At 42.3% G+C, this 20885-nt stretch overlaps 2 protein-coding genes across 2 annotated transcripts; one reads left to right on the top strand and one right to left on the bottom strand.

Annotated features, from left to right (window-relative positions):
* Nucleotides 1-2856: 2856 nt before the first annotated feature.
* UBE2A (ubiquitin conjugating enzyme E2 A) lies at nt 2857-13569 on the bottom strand. Its single transcript, XM_042478390.1, has 6 exons — nt 13263-13569; nt 10880-10960; nt 7977-8002; nt 6390-6479; nt 5251-5339; nt 2857-4162 (listed from the first exon to the last, which is right to left on the bottom strand). The coding sequence occupies exons 1-6, from the start codon at nt 13304-13306 to the stop codon at nt 4034-4036; spliced, it is 459 nt and encodes a 152-aa protein (XP_042334324.1). The 5' UTR covers nt 13307-13569; the 3' UTR covers nt 2857-4033.
* A 645-nt stretch (nt 13570-14214) lies between these two features.
* On the top strand, nt 14215-19531 carry STEEP1 (STING1 ER exit protein 1). The gene is made up of 7 exons (XM_042478388.1): nt 14215-14557; nt 15692-15809; nt 16235-16276; nt 16909-17047; nt 17472-17561; nt 18480-18572; nt 19078-19531. Exons 1-7 carry the CDS (start codon nt 14434-14436, stop codon nt 19138-19140), a joined length of 669 nt encoding a protein of 222 aa, XP_042334322.1. The 5' UTR covers nt 14215-14433; the 3' UTR covers nt 19141-19531.
* Nucleotides 19532-20885: the final 1354 nt, after the last annotated feature.

The raw sequence follows: 20885 nt of genomic DNA, 5'->3' as shown, positions 1-20885 counted from the left end.
CAAAATCACATTGGCCTTTTTAGCTGCCGCATCACACTTCTGACTCATGTTCAACTTGTGGTCTACTTGGACTCCTACATCCCTTTCACATGTGGTCTGCCTAAGCCAGGTGTCCCCCATCCTATATCCATGGATTTCATTTTTCTGCCCTAAGTGCAGTACCTTACATTTCTCCCTGTTGAATTTCATTTTGTTAAGCTTTGGCCCAGCTTCTAACCTATTAAGGTCATTCTGAAATTTGATCTTGTCCTCTGGGGTGTTAGCTATTCCTCTTAATTTGGTGTCACCTGTAAATTTGATACGCGTGCCCTCTATTCTTTCATCCACATCATTGATAAAGACATTGAACCTGGTGGCACCCCACTGTTCACTTCTTTCTAGGATGAAGGGTAGCCTACATCCCTACTTGCACTCTCCGCTCTGGTAGCCAAAGTCTCCTCTCTAAAGCCAGGGTTTTCTCTGCCCCGTCCCTGATCCGCCCCTTCTCTCTTGCTGCTCCCCATTCCTGGAACCTTCTTCCTCTGCATGCACGGCTCATCACTTTCCTAACCAGCTTTAAGGCTGAGCTGAAAACCATATTGTTTAGGGAAGCATTCTCAGGGAATTCGTGATTGTCATCTGGCTATCTGATAATGTTTGATGTGATGTGATCTGCTTTTATATTTGATGTTTTTAATTTGTCTTTTTTTTCTTACATGGTAATTTTATCTAGTCCTCTATTTAATGGTTATTATCTTAGAGTGTACGCCTTGGGCAGGCTTTTATTTGCTCCTTAATTTTACCGACTTTGTACAGCGCTGTGTATAATTACAGTGCTCTAGAAATAAAGTTTAATAATAATAACACTGCTGAACACCCTTTGAGTTTGGCCAACCAATTACAAATCCACCTGACAGTCACATTGTCTAGCCCACATTTTACCAACTTGTCTGCAAGAATATGAGGGACCTTGTAAAAAGCCTTACTGAAATCAAGATATGCTATATCCACAGCATTCCTTTCATCTGCCTTGGATGTAGGTCATTTGGTCCTGGAGACTTAAATTCTTTTAGATTAACCAGATATTCCTGTACTTCCTCCTTACTTAATCTGTGCTGCATTTCTCCAATTGTGTTCTCAGCTCCATTTTCCTCAGGTTGAGCACCCGTTTCTTTTTCTGATAAGACTGAGGCAAAGAAGGTGTCGAGTAATCCTGCCTTTTCTGTCCCATTAGCATTTTGCCATCTTTTCCATGTAGTGGCTCTACCATTCCTTTCCTTTTGCTACGGACATACCCCCAAAAGCCCATTTTCTTGTTCTTAACTTCTCTAGCAAGCCTGAGCTCATTCTGTGCTCTTGCTTTTCTGACTTTACCCCTATATGTGCTATTTGTTTGAATTCCTCTTTGGGGAGCCCCCCCTTCCATTTCTTATGCATCTCCCATTTAAAACTTGGTTCAGTTGAAAGTTCTTTAGTCACCCATCCTGGTTTCTTGAGACACCTCCCATTTTTCCTCCTTGGTGGAAGTTTGAAATTGTGTCTTCAGTATCTCCCTTTTGAAAAACTCCCATCCATCCCAAATTCCCTTCTCTCTTACTATTCCTGACCTCAGGATCACCTCCAGTATTTCCCTAAGCTTACTGAAATCAGCTTTCCTAAAGTCTAAAATGTGTGTCTGACTATGCCTGGCTTCTCCTTTCCACTGTATAACAAACTCCAGGAGAACATGGTCACTTCCACCTAATGATCCCACCACTTGCACCCCATTAACCAGGCCATCCTTGTTGGTTAGGATCAGATCTAAAATGGCTGACCCCCTTGTTGCCTCTTCCACCTTTTGGACAATGAAATTGTCTTTCAGGCCAGTGAGGAATTTGCTAAACGTTAATGTTTTGGCTGAGCTTGATTTCCAACAATTATCAGGATAGTTTAAATCTCCTATCACTACTATGTCTCTCCTGTCTGAGTGGTCATCTGTCCAATTCTTTGTCTGTCTTGGCAGTCTGTAGTAGACTCCCACAATAACATCCCTGTTGTTTCCCCCCCCCCCCCAGATGCTCTCAACTTGGCTTCCTGGATTTAAGTCCACAATCTCTTCAAAGGTGTAGACATCCCTGACATATGCTAGTCATCTGTTACTACATTCCAATCAGTGATGCCTACTATATTGTATTTGCCTTGCTGTGCTAGGAGTTCAAGTTCATCATGCCTATTTCCCATGCTCTGGGCATTAGCATAGACACTGAAGACCATGGGTTCTCTTCCCTAGCTGTGTAAAGTTTTTCCCCTCCCACTGTTGGATCCCTTCACTATTTGCCTTGTTTCTTATATAAGAATTTGACTATTATCTCCAGCCATTGATGAATTCCTGTCTTCCAAGTACTGACTCCTTCCCCCACCTAACTCAGTTTAAAGCCCTCCTGATCAAACTTTTGAGACTATTGGCAAAAACATTTCTGTCAACTGGTGTGAGGTGCAAGCCACCTGTGTAGCCAGCACTAATAGAACAGGCAGCTAGAAATATGGGAATTCCTTACCAGCTTCATGGGAAAACAGTGCATTAACTGATGAGAGGCCCCACAAGTTTATTAAGTGCTCATTCTAATAGAATACCTTAGGATTTAATTTGTATTGGGAATGTCACAAGCTCCTCTCTTATAAAGAAATATAGAGTAAAGGGTGTCTTACTGTTCAACTGCACAATGTTATTAAACCAATGAATACCATGTAGGAAAAAAGCCAGTTATTCTGGCTTTTCCTTCACAAGGTAGCAGCAGTAAGCGACTGAAGCAACCTGCATTTATATATAGATATATTTCAGGGTGATCTGTTAGAAGAAGCAGTTATACATGTCTTCCCTATTTGAACAATAAGCACTTAAGGTTACACATTTTATTTACAAGTAATTGAAAAATGTACATTTTCTTACATGGGTTACTTGTGCAAAGTTGTACTCAACAGATCAATGTATACACAGAAGACACTGGAAGAGCAGACAAAACACACTGATCAGTCTCCTCCCACACTGCTGCTTAAGGTATCCAAAATGTACAAACTGAGCTTTACAAAAATGCTTCTGTAAAGGTGGATCAACTTTGTAAAACTGAGGGAGGGAATGCAGAGAAAAGGAGGCATGCAATAGGAGTACTTGTGATTTTTTTACTTTCTCCAACAGAACATAAATCAGTGGCTTCTGGTGATCTTTTCCCACAACAGAAGTAGACATTAAAGTCATAAAATGATTTTTTTTAAGCTATCTGATTCCTTTATCGTTTACCGCTAAGCTAAGCAACAGAATTCCATCCCTTCCCCAGTGTATCCACTCTCAAAGGTTGTCAGCCATTAACTAATTGATAGTGTAAGGAGTCCTGCAGAAAGGATGCAGCGCATTTTAACCTTCAATGTGTTGCCACATTACCCTGATGAAGACTATATACAATACCGAAAGCAGAGTACAACCCTTTCTCCTCCCTTTCTGCACTCCAATTCTCTCCATATATTTTGAAGCTCAAGGTATTTTTCACTACACTGCTGAACAGAAAAGTAAGAAGAATGAAAAAGAGCAGGGAAAGCTTCGTCCTTTGCACGGTACTTACAGATGTAGTGAAATTGATACCAGCAGTTAAATGACCAGCCTGGACAGATCAGCATTGAAATCGTAGTTAAAAATGTATATTGTATATAAACATCCCTTTTTTAAACCAAGCTACACATAAGCATCACTGTGTATAACACAATTACAATTAAAAGCTCCGTGTACACTACAGAAATGCACAATACTGCCCTTAAGACTGGAGATGGAAAGACCACAGAAAGTGGAATTCAGCCTCAGTAATTCTTTTACAAGTAACCCAAGTACAGTACATTTGACCTCAAAGGGAATGGGAGGGGGTGCTTTCTGATGTCCGAGGAGAAAGAAGCTTCATCAAGGGTGGGTGGCAACAGCACAACAGCTATTTTGTTTTCAAAGTAAATGCAGTGATGCTAGGAGGAGGATGACTCAGACACTTCATACATATATTTTCCTCAGAGTGTTCATTTGCATCATCCAGGGTCAACAGTCACGCCAACTCTGTTCTACTATTGCAGAAACCCGTTTTTCATATTCCCGTTTATTCTCTTGGTATAGTTGAGCTGCCTGGCTGTTTGCTGGACTGTTTGGATTAGGCTCATCTAGTAAAGACTGTTAGAAGGAAAAGACAAGTCAGGTTTCATGGTAGTTTCACACCAACAGATAATATGCTGATTCAGTTCAACTGAAATGACAACTCCCCAGTAGTGTATGTTGGGAACATAGCTTACATAACTCAAACCTCCTTTCTGCCCTTCATTCAGCTGTCTGAATGCTGGGGACAATAAACAATCTTTGCCACTTACACAAAGATGTAAAGGACTCAAGTTCATTACAGCCTTTGCTCCTGTATATATCCACATTCAGTATACACAACTATCTCCTACAAATTCTAAGGTGGCCTTCAGGCAACATTTTGAGGGTGAACAGTTTCTGAGTGTTTCAGAAGTACAGGCAAAAACAAAAAAACATGCTTCTGAAACAGTGAAGCAGACAAAGACTGCAATCCAACATCCCTTCAGCATAGTGAAAATATGGAGATCACGGGGACATACACTACACCAGCATTATGCAAGCTTTATGTACAATAGCAACACCCTGCAAATAATTTGCCCCATGCTCAGGATGTCACAAATTAGGACCCCAGCCAGCATTTTGATCTCCCAGCACAAAAGTACAACGGGGATAATCACAATGAAAAGATAACTGCAATGCACCTTAACTTATAGATGATCAGCTACTGCTCTGATTTATAAAAGTATCCAATTAATAAGGAATGTAAATACATACTTGGGAAAGTTCAGAACCAGTAGAGGAACAGCTAGAAGTCAATTAAACAAACTTCTTCCCTTACTTCCTATTACATTTTATCTTTAAAATTATGGCTGGCATCCTGTTCAGTAATTGTAAGGTCTTAAGCTGGAACTGCAATTTCATAATTGCTTCGGGGATTCCTATTTATGGTCACTAATAACTGAATGTGACCCCAAAACCTACCTTTTTGCCTTGTAGAGAACAGTGTGATGTAGTGGTCTGGGCACAGGACTTGGACTTTCTGGGGCTGAGAGGGCGTGACTCACCTAAAATCACCAATTGGGTTTCCATGGGTGAGCAGGGAAGCAAACAGAGTCCAAGTCCTGTGCCCAAACCACAGAAAGTATGTTTCAAATTGGGCCAGCAAAGTCAGCTGATGCTGTTACCTGTATAGATGTTAAGATGGATGATACATCATAGGTAGGACTCCAACGATTCTGAAGAATATCCAGACATATACTACCATCTGCATAGACTACAAAAGCAAATTAACATGTTTTGTTTTAAAAAAAAATGCAGTACCAGTTCCCCTGTTTCCAGAATGCCACACACAGCTCACTGTCAGCATCTGCAGCACAGCTATCTAAAGCAGGAATGTGCAATGCGCTCCTGAAATTCTAGCCACACATGGTCCCAAAGCCACCCCATCACTCAGTATAAGCTATGTTTGCTAAGGCTAACAAAGTATACACTAATATCTGGAGGGCTGCTGACTGTCTAACCCTGATTTAAAACCATCCACACAATACAAGTCAGAGAGCATGCAAATTAGGAAACAGACCCTTGCCTGATAGCCTTTCAAGCCTACTTTATTCCACTGCCACTTTGTACTTTATAATTCCACAACTACAATTAGAAAGATGTTCACTACATAGTTATTTCAAACAACGATTAAGCAGTGGGGATTATTTGAGGAAGCAGACCAAGTCTACAAAAACTCATACTACAACTTCTTTCACGCACAGTCTGAAAGGTGCTGCAAGATGTCTTTGCATAAGGATCTGTACAGTTATCTAACATGAATGGTGCAAGATAAGTCACTTATAAAAACTCACTTAGAAAAGCATTAGTAGCTGATGGCCATAGGCCATCTGGTGTATTTTGCTACTGATTTCAAGAACTGTTTATTTACTGCTGAGTTCTATCTATGCTTTATTTTTGTTTCCTCAGTTTTACAAGGCTCAGGGTCACACTTGTGGTACTACAGGCTAGCACTGCATTCAGCCTGATTTTCTACAGACAACCATTTGTTGTTGTTTTTTTAAACAAAGAACTTTGAGATCATCTGCCCATCCCTTGTCTCAGTGCAAGAATTCTGCAACCAGATGATTCCTGATCTCTACTTAATAAATTCTTCCTTTTGGGTCTGGGAAGTGATGGGGGCATACTGCATGTTCTCACTTGGGACAGCAAACCTGAGTCATGTCTTAGGATCAACTTTCTTAAGAATAATCAGCAACTACTCCATTGTCTTCCATTACCACCACCGCTGCATAAATGACTATACTTTTAGAGTCGTACATACCATTTGGATGAAACATTTTAGAGACAAATCTAACAGTAGGTGGCTTGTTTGGATATTCTTCTGTGAATTCTATGGTAAGCTTGAAAGTTCCTGCAATTGACAGAGGCAGGTTCTAAGTATCTCAATCATGGACTGATCAAATTTCCCCTTTACCCACTGGCAGTGATCTCAAATGCGAAAGCCCCCAACTGTTTCCCAGGACTCCACTGTGAGAGATGCCTCTGGGAAACTCAGAGGTAAGACATTACGATTTATAGAGCATCATTAGTGTGCCTGATGTCCAGGCTCCTACCTGGATTTGACACAGAGAGAGAAGAGGAGAAGGTGAGACATGTACAAAGGGGAACAGGTAAAAATTTGTGATTTTTCAGTTACATCACGGATGCACAACTACAGAGCCAGCAACCAATCCCATCCCATCACCAGGGCGGCCACACAGGTGCCAAAAACCACCAAAGGGTGAACCCAGAAATAAGAAGGCAAGCACAGGCCACACATCTTGTTCTATAAGAAGTGCACTTTTTCAAGTAATTCTTGAAGAGAGGCCTCCAGGGCCTGAAAACCCACATGGGACCACAGTTCACATGCTGCCCTTCTACTAGTCATAGATCCATAAGACTAATTAATTACTGTGGGGTGATATTATATCAAATGCTTCAGAGAAAGAGTAAATTTAGAGGGATTTGAAGATGGAGATAATTATGCAAGGAGCCTTAAAACACAGTTTAATGCATAAGTGACAAGGATTAGAATCCTGAAGGAGCAAGAGAGGGAGGGGGAAGGTCTCTGATCAGGAATGTGTTGGGATCTGATACAAGGCAAAACCAAGGAACTTGTGCTGGATCCATAAAGGAAGAGAACTAAGGATTTAAAGACAGCCATCACACAATGTGAGCAAAAAAGCCCACAGCAGTCATGGTGACCAGACCATGAACCAAAGTTTTGCCTGAGGGGCAATAAGGAAGGGCCATATTCATATAGTGCACTAAAGGTCCAAAAGAAAAGGTCAATCCAGTTTGAAACCGCTTTAACTGCCCTAGCTCAATGCTAGGGAATTCTGGGATCTGCAGTTTTGTCAGACAATTAGCCTTCTCTGTCAGAGAGCTCTGGTACCACAATAAACTATAATTCCCAGGATTGCCTTGCACTGAGTTGGGGCAGTTAAAGTGGTCTCAAATTGGATTATTTTGCAGTGTGTTTTGGACCTAAAGGGAGAAGCAATGTCCTACCTAGCTGAAATAGCCACCCTGTACATGTTCTGATATATGGTGATGAGCTATATACTGCCGCTTTCATGAAACACATTCTTTACATAGTAAGTCTATTCATCAATTCAAGGTAACATGATTAACTGCAACAGTCTACATTTTAGCCAAGATTCCCATTCCAGCCTTCATGACCAGAAATGGACCTGCAACTTCTGCATGGGAAAGAGGACTGAGCATCTTCTCTCTCTGAGGCAAAGATAAAGGAGACAAAAACATTGGTTCTCTGGTTTTATGTTTACCCAGATTCATGGAATTCTAATGTGGGATTCCCAGGAGCAATTAACATATGAATCACATCAAGTTTATGGTCAATACTTACCATCTTCAAATGGAGTTCCCTCAGGCCTGAAAGAAGAAATAACAATGTAATACTAATCAACTTTGTAAAAAGAAAAGAAAAAGTACAGTGATGCTGAACTAAATAATTAGAGACAAAACCCTGAATCAGAAAATTCTGCCTAGAAAGAGTGGCTTTATGGAACTTAGGAGAGTAAGCTTCCGAACTCAAGTTTCCTTCTGGTACTTTAAGCAGCACCTCTTTGTACAATCATACTTCAGGTGGAGGTATACAAAATGAATGGAGGGTGGGAAGCAAGCAAGGACATGAAAAATGCAACAAATGTCACTGTGCTGATAGCATTTGTTTAAAAAGTGTAATCAGATTTCTTGCCGGGCAATTAGGGTTTACCACATGCTAACTATAAAACTGTTATTTGTGAATGGACAGGCTCATGAAATCAAAAAGCCAGAGAAGGTGAAGATGGACAGCAAGAACTCATTCTTATTTTTATTTTATTTATTTATTCTTCTCAAGCCCCACAACTTCAGGCCTAAATGAGGTGACTGAAGGGGAGAACTGTGTGTGAGCTTTAGGAGAGATAGGATAGCAATTCTTCATCGGAAACAGTTCCTCAGCTAGGAGATCATCAACAATGCCAAAGAAACTGCTTGCCCAACTTTCTGCCTTCTGAACTTTCTCTGCTAAGCAAAGTCAGACAACAGCACGGGTTCCATTCTTTGGTGGGATTTCAGACCATGAGGTGACAAGGAAGCCCAGCAACTGCCCCCCACAAACCTCCTAGAGTGCATACCAGAACCCTCCACAACCTATAGCATTTCCTTGACAGAATCATTATGTGAAGAATCCCCTCAAGGTTTATGCTATTGGGATTGGGCATCCTGTTAGGAGAAGTGCATTCAAGCTCTTGCTCACCTACAAAAATCACTTGGGATGTAGTGCCAGTCACTCACCCTATCTTACAAATGTTTCAAAATGCTGGGTGTGCTTAACACTCAAGCCACTATCCTGATTTGCTTCCTCCTTGCATTCCTTGGTGGAAGAATGAAAAAACTAACACAAGGATAAATGGAAAGTGTAATAATATTTTAAGAATATTTCAATAATTATTCAGTGATTTAAAAAAAGAATTAAATACAAGTATGACAGTAAGGATTATTCCCACTCATAGGAGACCAAAGGGCATCATTTTCATATGGGCTGCACAGCAAGGCAGGGGAGAATTACAGGGAAATGATGGACCATGACACTGATAGCATGGTCCAAAACAAAAGAGGCTGCCTAGCATAACTGCATTGCTAGCAACTTCAAAAATAGTGGGTTACTCCCAATGATGGAAATTCCAGCAGACTTTCATCACTGGCTACCACAATTAAAATTTGTGAGTTGCCATTGCCAGTATGATAATAATTGCACTCCTCCCCCTGCTAATCTTATAGGGCTGTTGCAAAGAAGGGTTGGGGGCAAACTACCCCATATGGCATTCTGACCTTCTTGGAGAAAAAGGAGGAGAAAATATAAAACATCAGCTGGCAGTTAAAACTTTTACAGATTTGACCGCCACTGGTGAAAATATTTAAGTCCCAAACTAAAATGACTGCTATGCATATTTAAAAGTAATAATCTGCTGCCGTCTGTGGAGTGAGAACACCTCTAATAAGTAAACTGTGCCACCTTGTCCTCCGTGAAAGGAAACAAGATGCAATAACAGTAATAAGTAATATAAAATACACCCCCCAACATGGGGAAAGTATGCCACACAAGTGAAAGATAATGGTAGCGGAGACTATGATAAATACTACATACGTATTTTAATCTTCATTTAAGGAATACAGGCTATGCATTCTAATAATAATGCTGCTACTAATATTAGATATAACATTGCATAACAGAAGACATATTACCAAACACTCTCAAAAAGAAGAACGGCTCCTCTTCTTTTGAGGAGTGCCTCCTAGTATGCCTTCTGTCGTTATGCCCATGCTATTAGAGAAGACAGGTGAGCAAACTATGGTTCCTCCAGATGATGTTGGACTACAACTCTCAATATTCTTCACCATTGCCTCTGCTACCTCAAGCTGATGGGAGCTGCAGCCCAACAACATCTGCAGGGATGCATTTGACTGCATTTACAGAAAACAGAGACATGAGCAAGAAAATCAATATTTCCATCTTGTGTCCCTTGAATGAAGAGTATGATACAACTATGCTCTTGCTGATGATAGCAAATAATACGTTATTATAATTGAACTTGCCTCCCTGCATTCCTTACAGTAGGAATGAGATATAAGTGTGCAAGTAAGGATTGTTATTAATAACACTTATAGTAAATCACAGGACTCTGAATGTGTTGCAGAATGAACAAAGTGAACAGAGACTGAACAAGGTTTTAGAGGGATCTACAATTCCCAGAATCTCCTAATCTGCATGGCCAGTGGTACATTCTAATACTAAATACTAAAATAACCCCCCAAGTAAACATTAGTTTAGTTGCAGGTGAAGTTAATGAATTTTTTAAAAAAAAGTCATTTGACTAAAATGATAACTGATTAGAAGAGTCAAGAAATCAGTGTTTAGTTCAGGAGCAGAGGGTGACTGCAAAATGCTGACTGGAGATTGTGAAAAACTCAGTCTCTACAAAGTAACTTCTCCAGGCTCTGAGTGGAATGTATTCTGCTTTCTCTTTCCTTTGCAAGAATGACAACATAGTTATTATATTGGCATAATATTTACTCCAGCAACAGAGAGAATATAGGTACAGGTTGAGTCTCCCTTATGTGAAGTTCCAAAATCTGCAATACTCCCAAAAGCAAAATGTTTTTCATGGGTTGCTGAGACAGTGACATCTTTGCATTTTGATGGTCTAATGTAGTTTCATACACAAAATTGTAGGAGAGAAGGGGGCGAACAGGGGGCCTACTCACCCGAAGATGACAGCGTTCCACACCATGATGTTGTTCTCCGAAGGGGCCCCGCTGACGCCAGCCGGGGGGTCTTCCTGGAGCCTGTCATTTTGGGGGGCCAAAAGAGAGGAAAAAGATAATAGTTTGTGGCAGAATAATTTAAAACCAGAATTTTTATCAGAATTAGCAGAGAGACCCAGAGCCGACTGGAAAGGAAAACATTATTTTGCTGCAGCTGTTCCCAGAGGAAATACATCCAAATTACTGGGACCCGATTCCAAAGTGAACCAAGCTTTTATAGTACTTTGAACAAAAAAACCTACAAATTACATTTCCACTGGTTACCTCTGAATTAAACATTTTACACCCCTGTATATTCATTGAATACTCTAATATTACACCCAACGTACATCTCTTATCCCTAGCGGGGTACCCATTGATCAAAATATTATCCATATGTTTTTTCTTTTGCTGTCTCCAACTGTCCTGTATTACATCCTTTTTGTTTTGAATAAATAGCTCAAAGCAGGGACTGATTCAGAGCCATTGCATTCCAAAGCCAAGGATTTGACACAACCTGAAATAGCAACCTTTGCTCTCAATACATTTCAGCCCTATAGAATCATAGAGTTGGAAGAGACCCCATTCTGCCATGGAGGAACTCACAATCAAAGCGTTCCCAACAGATGCCCATCCAGCCTCTGTTTAAAGGCTTCCAAAGAAGGAGACTCCATCACTCTCTGAGGGAGCGTCTTCCAGTGTTGAAAAGCTCTTACCTTTAGGAACCTCTTCCTAAAGTTTGGGTGGAACCTCCTTTCCTTTGGGCAGCCATCATATGCCGTCTCCCTCCCTTTGCCTGGCTTACCTTGCAGGGGTGTTGTGAGGAGAACAGAACGCACTGTTTTGAACTTGCGAAAAGGAACCCAAATACAGCCAAAAAAAGGTCTTTACGCCTTCAACAGCAAGCCTGCCTTACCACATTCCTCTCTATCTTTTGTCAGTGTTTCCAATCTTTGATGCTTTCTGTTGGTAGTATGGTGTCATCTGCATATCTTAGATTGCTAATATCTGATTACAGGATCATAAAGTTGGAAGAGACCTCAAGGGCCATCCAGCCATGCAGGAACTCCCAATCAAAGCATTCCCTGTGACAGATGGCCATCCAGCCTCTGCTTAAAGACCTCCAAAGAAGGAGACTCCGAGGGAGTTTGTTCCTCTGTCAAACAGCCCTTACTGTCAGGAAGTTCCTCCTAATGTTGAGCTGGAATCTCTTTTCCAGCAGCTTGGATCCATTGCTCCAGGTCCTAGTCTCTGGAGCAGCAGAAAACAAGCTTGCTCCCTCCTCAATATGACATCCCTTTAAATATTTAAGCTGGGCTATCATATCACCTCCTAACCTTCTCTTCTCCAGGCTAAACATCCCCAGCTCCCTAAGTCTTTCCTCATAGGACTTCATGGTTTCCAGACCCTTCACCATTTTAGTTGCTCTCCTTTGGACGCACTTCATTCTTTTCTTGAAACTGTGGTGCCCAGAACTGGGCCCAGCATTATTCCAGGTGAGGCCTGACCAAAGCGGAACAAGAGAGGCACTATTACTTCCCTTGACCTAGACACTAGACCTCTGTCCATGCAGCCTAATGTAACAGAATGGTTAACATTAACACTATGCTCAGGTTGTTATTCCAGGTCATGTCAAACGTTCTGTTTTGGAACGAAAACCATTTGGAAACGGCTCCTAGCTTAAAATTTTAACCCAAATAAAAAGAAGTACTGCACAAACAGTTTAAGGACAGTGACACAAACAAACAAACAAACACAGGTAAAAGATTGATTGACGTGGGATAGAGACCTATGCTAGGTCATCTAATGAATATAACAGGGGTGTCAATGTTTCATTCAACGTAACCAATGACAAAATGTGGTTTGTAGTTTCTCTTCGTTCAAAATACTATTAAAAACCTGGTTTGTTTTAGAATCATGGCCCCAGAAAATTTGGATGTATTTGGATGGAATTTGGGGAAACAAAGCTGCAGCTAAAAAAGCAAACAAACAGAGACGCCTGTTCCTTTCCAGTCGAGCTCCTTGGTCTCCCTCTTGGTTTCTGGTTCTGAAAGGTCAATCAATAATCAATAATCAATAACACTAAAAGGTCCAACTCCTGATTCCAATTGAGAAAAAAAGGGGGGGCTGCTGCTGCGCCTCCAAATCTGCGCAAACGACGTAACTCCAGCTGGCTGCCATTGGCTCCAACGCGCGGCTGCGCAAAGAGCGTAACGCCGGGGCTGCGCTAGTAGCGTAGCGCTTGCCTTCTGTCCGCCATGTTGGATCGCCTCACCTCTGTTTCCTCCTCTTCCCTCGCCCCCGCCGCCTTCCTCCTCCTCCTCCTCCTCCTTCGGCTGCTTACCGTTTGAAGTCCCGCATGAGGCGCCTCCGGGCGGGCGTCGACATGGCCGGCTCCCCGGTTATAAACCGCTCATACACCGGCCCAGAGGAGGCGGCAGGACGGCCGAGGCAGCGGCGGCGGAAGAGGAAGAACTCGAGCGGCGCCCTCGAGCGAGCTAGGCCTCTACCACAACAATAGCTGGGGGAGGGAAGGAAGTGAGACGGCGACAAACAACACTCCCCCTAAAGACGGAGGTGGTAGCGGCCGCGGAGGCTCTTCGGCAATGCCGGACGGCACCACTACGGTCACGAAATGGGGGGGACAAGAAAAAAGAAGGCAAGAGGCGGAGCTAGCGACCGACGAATCACATTATGCCGCTGCGAAGGGAGGAGGCGGGGCTTCGACGAACAGGGCGATACCATTAGAAGGAGGCTGAGGCGGCGACGTCAACCTAAGGATTATGAGAGATACCAATGTTCCAGGGGGGCTGGGGGGAGAAACCATTCCCTTTTTTTAAAGTCTGGAAAGGTACCTATGTGTCGTGGTTTTTTTTTCAGGCGTCCCCTCCTCCTCCTCCTCCTCATTGGTTGGCGAGAAGCTTCAACCACGCCCCTGGGCGGGGCTTACTTTAGGATCCCAAAATGTCCTCTTAAATGATTTTGGACTTCAGCCCCCACAATCCCAGGCTATTGGCCAACGTGGCTGAGGCTTCTGGGAGATGAAGTCCAAAATCTCTTAAAGGGTGCATTGGAGGAGTAATTACGAATGGTTGTTTTTGTTTTTCTTGTTATTAGTAAACAACTAGTAAGATCTTCTTTTAAAAAGGGCCTAATAGAATGTAGGAACATATTGATATATAGAAATATGATTTGTATATATTAAAAATAGTAATTAATAAAAATTTAAAAAACAACGGCCTGCGCTCATTTAAAGTGTTTTTCTCTCTTTTTTAAATGGTCTTTTTTTAAACAAGTGATCCTTTTTTAATATCGTTCATAGTTTAATTCTGCTTTAATGGTCACTTTTGTATCCTTTCAATGGAACCGTGCTTTTAAATTGTGAGCCACTTTGGCTTGGAAGCCCAACCGGGGCGAGGCCTGCTGCCTGGGCGGAGCACCGCCCTCCCTTGAGAAGGCAGCCGAGGGAGTCGCTCAGAGCCCGGCTGCCTTCCTTCTCCTCCGCGGCAGCCGCCATGCCGAAGGTGGTCTCCCGCTCCGTGGTCTGCTCCGACACGCGGGACCGCGAGGAGTACGACGACGGAGAGAAGCCTCTACACGTGTATTACTGCTTGTGTGGACAGATGGTGCTGGTCCTGGGTGAGGAGGAGGAGGAGAGGCCGGGAAGGGAAGGGGGAAAGGGGCTCCACAAAATGGCGCCCACCGACTCTGAGGCCTTTGAGGAATGGATGCCGACAGTCTCCAAACGGCGCCCTTTAAGAGATTTCTTTGGACTTCAGATCCCAGAAGGCTCAGCCTCGTCGGCCAATAGCCAGGGATTCTGGGAGCTGGAGTCCAAAAGCCCTTAAAAGAGCACAGTTTGGGAAGTACTGTCTTAAACGTTGCTCTGGACTACAACTCCCAGAATTCCTGGCCATTGGCCAAGCTGGCTGAGGCTTCTGGGAGTTGAAGTTCCAAAAAGGCTCAGAGGTTGGGAACCCTAAAGCAGTGGTTCCCAAAATTTGGTTTCCCAAGGTTTTTGGACTTCAGCTCCCGGATTGGCGTATATACACTCCTCTCAACACATTTGCGGCTTTGAATTTTGTGGATTTGATCATTCGTGGGTTTTATTAATACGTTCCTCTCTAGGAATATATAGGTCCTCCAGCGCAACTCTATGGTCAAGTTTAACCAAACGTTGCACTGAAGGAGCTAGAGATTCCTAGAGAGGACACTCCACTAGGCCTTTGTAGCTCTTCCAGCACAACTCTATGGTCAATGTCTGGCAGAGGTTGCACTGACAGAGTTGCCCAGGAAAAACAATGAGGGGGTAAAACCAGAGGAAAAAACAAGACTCAGTTGAGGAAAAAAGGAAGAAAATCAATTATGGAATATTTTATTTTAGCACGATTCAGGAAAAACACAGACAAAACTGGTTTTCCCCCTAGTTTTTCCGCAAGCCTTTGCATTTCCAGGTGGGCTACAACACAGATTAAAATACAATATAGAAGCCAGAGCACTCATGCGCCTCACCAGGATTCCATAGGATGAAACCATGGCAGTTAAAGTGCAACAGCAGCATTATAATTGCATAGTGTGAATGGGCCCTAGATGCTCCCATAGGGGAGTTGTTATTATATGTATTTATATCTTGCTTTCTTCCCCCCCCCTCCCCCAGCGTTGGAACTGAAAGCGGAGTTCAGCCGTCCAGAACGTTGTCCTTATGCAGTGTAAAAATGTCTAGTAGATGAATCTCATTTGAGTGTCCCTTTGTCCTTATTCCTTTCCTTGCAGACTGCCAGCTGGAGAAGCTGCCCATGAGACCCCGAGACAGAGCCCGGGTGATTGATGCTGCCAAACACGCACACAAATTCTGTAACACTGAGGAAGAAGAAAATGTTTATCTACGCAGGTAAGAAGATCCACACTCACCCACCATCCCAAAAAGTTCCCATGCAGAGAGAACTGGCTTTGTCCATGCCTTCGAATCATTCCTGACTTATGGAGAACCTAAGGCAAGACTATTACAAGGTTTTCTTGGCAAGATTTGCTCAAAGGGTTTTTGCCAGTGCCTCCCACTGAAGCTGAGAGAATGTGACTTACCCAGTGGGTTTCCATGGCTGAGCAGGTCTCCAGAGTCCTGCTCCAACACTCAAACCACTACCCCACACTGGCTTTCTCTACTGGTTAATTAATGACTAATGATGATTATTAACTACTGATTTCAAATAGCTTAGGCTCCCACACAAGTTTAATTCAGCATTTCATTGTAGGGTTTACTTGGTTTCTTTTACTCATATAGTTAACACTGCCTGTTTTCTTCTCCTCCATCCCCAGGCCAGAAGGCATTGAACGGCAATACAGGAAAAAGTGTGGAAAGTGAGTATGGGCGGAGATTGCATTTGAAGAACATTTTAGGAAGTTAGAGTTCTCAAGAAACTGGGAGGGTTACTTTTTTAAGATTATAACTCTATAACTCCCAGGGTTTCCATTCAGCCATGAAGCTTGGGGATCTTGGTTCCAGTCACTAGCTCTCAGTCATTCCACAGTCTATATGGCAGCTCTGAAATGTAGGCCAGTATTTAGGACACTCATGCTGCAGGGTAGGAGTTGCTTACTGAATTCGTAAGAGCCATATTATAAAGGTTAGAGCATCAGACAAGGTTCTGAATCAAAGCTGAGGAGTCTCTTTCAGCCTGTGGGCCAAATCCAACTTAAGAAAAGTTTTGGGGGGCCACTTTCCAAGATGGTCAAAAAGACAAAAGTACGGGGCCCAAAAGAGCAGCATATTTTATCTTGAAACTCTTACTGTCGTTCATTAGCCTAGCCATTTCAAAGTGAGGGGAAACCCACAGAAAACCTGGGAAGTCATCAAGTGATGGTGTAATGGGTAAGGGGCCGTTACTTTCTAGAGAACCACAAAGAGCCAGATTGAGAGCTCAGGATAGCCAGGTTGAGCCCCAAGTTCAGAAGCTCCCCATTTTTGCTCTGAATGAGATTTTCCTCTCCAGGTGTGGACTGCTTCTGTTTTACCAGCACCAACAGAAGAACGCCCCAGTTACCTTCATTGTAGATGGTGCTGTTGTCAAATTTGGGCAAGGCTTTGGCAAAACAAACATCTATACCCAGAAGCAAGAGCCACCCAAGAAGGTAGGATGTCATAATTTTAAACCTTTACATTATGGGACGAGTTCATTTCCAAGTCTCATTTCTAGGTTTCCAGGTGTCATTTCATTGGCCACAATGGGATACAGGATGCTGGGTCATTGGTCTGATCTAGCAGGACTCTTTATAACTGGATATTCTGAATCTCTGCACCTTGCCAGAATAGGATTAAGCAATTTGGCATCCTCCAGATGTTTTGTACTTCAGTTCCCAACTATCATGGGCATGACAGTTAAAGCGGTGTCAAACTGCCTTAATTCTTCAGTGTCTAAAGCAGTACTTCAAAGGGAAATTCATCTATTTTCTCTAGGAAAATAAACCTTCAGAACTGTGAAGCAGAGTTGCTTTTGTATTATCTAAGTTCTAATTGAAATCACAACTTGAGGGGGGAAATCTCTTTCCTTTTTAGGTGATGATGACAAAACGGACAAAGGACATGGGCAAATTCAGTTCAGTCACCGTCTCCACCATTGATGAAGAGGAGGAAGAGATTGAAGCGGTGAGTTTTCTCTGCCTTTCTTGTTATGGAACCAACAGTTTGACTGGTTAGTTCAGATCAGATTTCTTATCTCTCTACTCTATTTTTCTACTTTGTGTTCTTCCTCCTCCTTCCCTTTCTCTTTTTCTTCCATCTCAGAATGAACTTCCATCTCAGAATGAAGGAGTGGTGGTGTGGTTGAAATACTAGCTTTAGAACTTTACAATTTAGATTTAGACATTTCTTTGGATTTTCACATCAACCTGGACATGTCACAAGAAGTCTCACCTGGCAAATCTCAATTTGAGCATTGATACCTATGTGAGGCTTGCAGGGCATTTCCAGGAGCTAAACGGCACACAAAATGTTTGAAATATGAACAGTTAAAATCTGCATAATTGGGGGTGGGGGTGGGGATATACAAAAGGACAATTTAGTCAGTAGGGAAGGTTATATAAATTGGTTAAATTGCTTAAATAACTGTGTCCAGTGTTTTAAAAATATGTGAATTTCAGCTCAGGAAAAATAAATAAAAGCCTGAATGCTATTCATTAGTCCCAACAAGGGTGGATGTATTGGTCGTCTCTTCTCAAATTGCTTTACCTTAAATTATGTTTATTATGAATCTGGTTGGATGGTGTGAGTCTTCTTCCCTCTGAATTCTGGTCTTGTATAAACTATGCCTTAAGGAATGCATAGTTAATTAGTTATTGTGAAGTGTAACTGCAATCCTGTACATACAGTACTCACATCCCCATTAAACCCAGTTTACTGCTCATATAATTGTGGTATAACTACCTTCCAAAAATAGGTCAGGAGAAAGGGAAAGAAGTGCAATATAACTCTTTTATTCCATAGTGTTGTTGTTGTTGTTGTTAATTGTTGTAGAGTGTTGTGTGTAATTGCCAATGAGAAAACTTCTGTCTTGTTTCCTTCCAGCGAGAAATTGCAGATTCATATGCACAGAATGCCAAAGTGATTGAGAAGCAGCTAGAACGGAAGGGCATGAGCAAAAGAAGACTACAGGAGCTGGTGAATGTTGTTTTATATTCCCTCCCTCCCATCGCCATCTCTTTCACATATTCTGAGTGGGTTTTGGGCAGCGATTTCCCCCTTAGGCTGTTGAGCATGGGCTCACTTTCTTTTTCAGTAACAGAAACAACCATAAAGTCTTATGGCCATTTAACAAAGTTTATTTGGCATAAGCTGTTATGGACTTCAGCAAATGGATATAGTATTGCCAGAGATAGCAGACATCTGCCAGCCCACAGGGCTTCGGGGGTTTCCACAGGTTGGGAGGCAGCATCTGATATTGAAGTGCACTCTTTGGGTGCAGACTGATCTCTCTCCCCATCTTCACGAGTGGAATATGATTTATCCTTTGGGCCCTGAGATGCCCTCCCAGGGACCATAGGATTACACCTAAGTCTCTGAGTTATTTCTGTAGCACCAGCATAGTCAGCAAAATATAATTCTGGGCCTATGCATATGAATCAATGCATTCTTTTCCTTTTTGTTTCCTTTTGATTTTAATCAGGCTGAACTGGAAGCAAAGAAGGCCAAAATGAAAGGCACCCTAATTGACAACCAATTCAAATAAGGAAAAACACAGCCAAGTTTGAAAGTATCATTTCTGGAAAAGAGCACAGTCCTATTTGGTATGCCTTGTGAAATCCAGATCCATCCATTGCAAGATGCTTTGTTGTCTTAGTCGATCGGACTGTTCCATTCTGTTTAGAAATTTTGTAATTTTTGTGTCATGTTTTTAACATCTTCTAAAACCTTTTTGAGTCTAAGAAGTATAGTTTGCTGTATTTCACAAGAACCAGTCCACCTGGTGGCAAGTCCAAGGGGGCATTAGCTTCAGTCATGCTGAGTTCCTTACTTGTATATTTTCATATGTACATAAAATTGTAGACATGTGTAAAATTTGTATTGACAGGGCAGAAACAAACAGTACAGAAAATAAATCCCTGGGAAGGTTGGTTTAATTTGAGTTGTTTTGCTGCTGCTGTTGTTTCTAGTGTTAGGGTTGTGTTATCATTTTCATCCACAATTCATAGCAGTTCACGATTATTATATATATTTTTCACATTTGCATTCTCCTGTTTCTTTGGGACTTCAATGAAGAACATTTAGAGGGCTACCTTTCCTTGGGATTAATCTGTTGAGGACAACCAGATTATGATGTTCGAGGCTTAAGCAGAAATGCAGAAAGTAGAACACTTTCTCCCTTCTTCCCCATCTCCCGACTTTTCTCTGCTTTTCCTTCTCTTGTTCTGGCATCACCTTCTTTCTATTTTTGATGCTGCCTGTATTAAACAAATTGGATGTCTGTCTGACAGACATGTTTCAGCTGTGGACTTCCAGTATTGCCAAGGGTGAGCCTACATGGATCTTGGGCAACCTTCCAACTGTACAGCTATATGATCCTATGCCATCATCATCCTCTCTCTTACTGTCATCCCCTGCTTTTGCCACTCATTGTCACTCCTATCTATAGTGACAAGCAATAGAAATTCCTTCTTCTAGACAACTAGTAAAGATACCGGAATCCTTGTCTGGCAACCCTAAATGTCCCCTTAGGCAAGCAGTTCTGTATTCACCCTATTGGCAGAGAAAGCACAGCTTAACACACACATGCCACCTGGAATGGCCCATGAGAAGTTGCATTCTCCCTACTTTTGCTTTTCAAGTAAAAAATAGAGTACTTGTAGATTTCTGTCCATTAGAGAGAGAAGATGAACAAATGGAAGTCAGCTTCATATCATATTGAGGATGGAATAAGATTGTCTTCTGCTGCTCCAGAGACTAGGACACGGAGCAATGGATTCAAACTTCAGGAAAAGAGATTCCACCTAAACACTAGGAAGAACGTGGTGGTAAGAGCTGGTTGACAGTGAAATGTGCTGCCTCAGAGTGTGGTGAAGTCTGCTTTGGAGGTTTTTAACACAAGCAGGATGGGAGTGCTTTGTGTGTTCTTACATGGCAAAAGGATTGGACTGGATGGCCCTTAGGTCTCTTCCAACTCATGATTCTAAGGCCATGAAACTACATACATCAGCTAAGACAGCCAGAGGATCATGGGACACACAACTTCACATGTCTCCAGTGCGACCCAGTAACAGAAATTCCTGTACCCAAGACTGTTTGCAGTTATACAGATTTGGTTTTATAGGTCTGCTTTTTAAGAAATGCTCTGAGAGGCAACAGTAACTGATGGAAAACAGCACCAGCCCTATGTCAGTATGTACAAGTAAGCCTGAAATGGCAGATACTGTGAAATATCTGAGGATAGTGTTCTGTTGAAGAAAACTCTGGTCTGCTTGGTTTCTGTACATGGCT

Source organism: Sceloporus undulatus, chromosome 7 (genome assembly GCF_019175285.1).
Source record: "Sceloporus undulatus isolate JIND9_A2432 ecotype Alabama chromosome 7, SceUnd_v1.1, whole genome shotgun sequence".
NCBI classification, from domain to species: Eukaryota; Metazoa; Chordata; class Lepidosauria; order Squamata; family Phrynosomatidae; genus Sceloporus; species Sceloporus undulatus.
The sequence above is the reverse complement of the archived record's forward strand: the minus strand, read 5'-3'. Positions and strand labels throughout refer to the sequence as shown.

Coding starts and splice junctions, on each gene's coding strand:
- STEEP1 (XM_042478388.1), top strand. CDS start 14,434: ATGCCGAAGGTGGTCTCCCGCTCCGTGGTCTGCTCCGACACGCGGGAC. Junction 16,277..16,908: donor TACAGGAAAAAGTGTGGAAA/GTGAGTATGGGC, acceptor TTTCCTCTCCAG/GTGTGGACTGCTTCTGTTTT. Junction 17,048..17,471: donor AGCAAGAGCCACCCAAGAAG/GTAGGATGTCAT, acceptor TTTCCTTTTTAG/GTGATGATGACAAAACGGAC.
- UBE2A (XM_042478390.1), bottom strand. CDS start 13,306: ATGTCGACGCCCGCCCGGAGGCGCCTCATGCGGGACTTCAAACG. Junction 10,961..13,262: donor CTCATGCGGGACTTCAAACG/GTAAGCAGCCGA, acceptor CCAAAATGACAG/GCTCCAGGAAGACCCCCCGG. Junction 5,340..6,389: donor TAAAATGTTTCATCCAAATG/GTATGTACGACT, acceptor TTGCTTTTGTAG/TCTATGCAGATGGTAGTATA.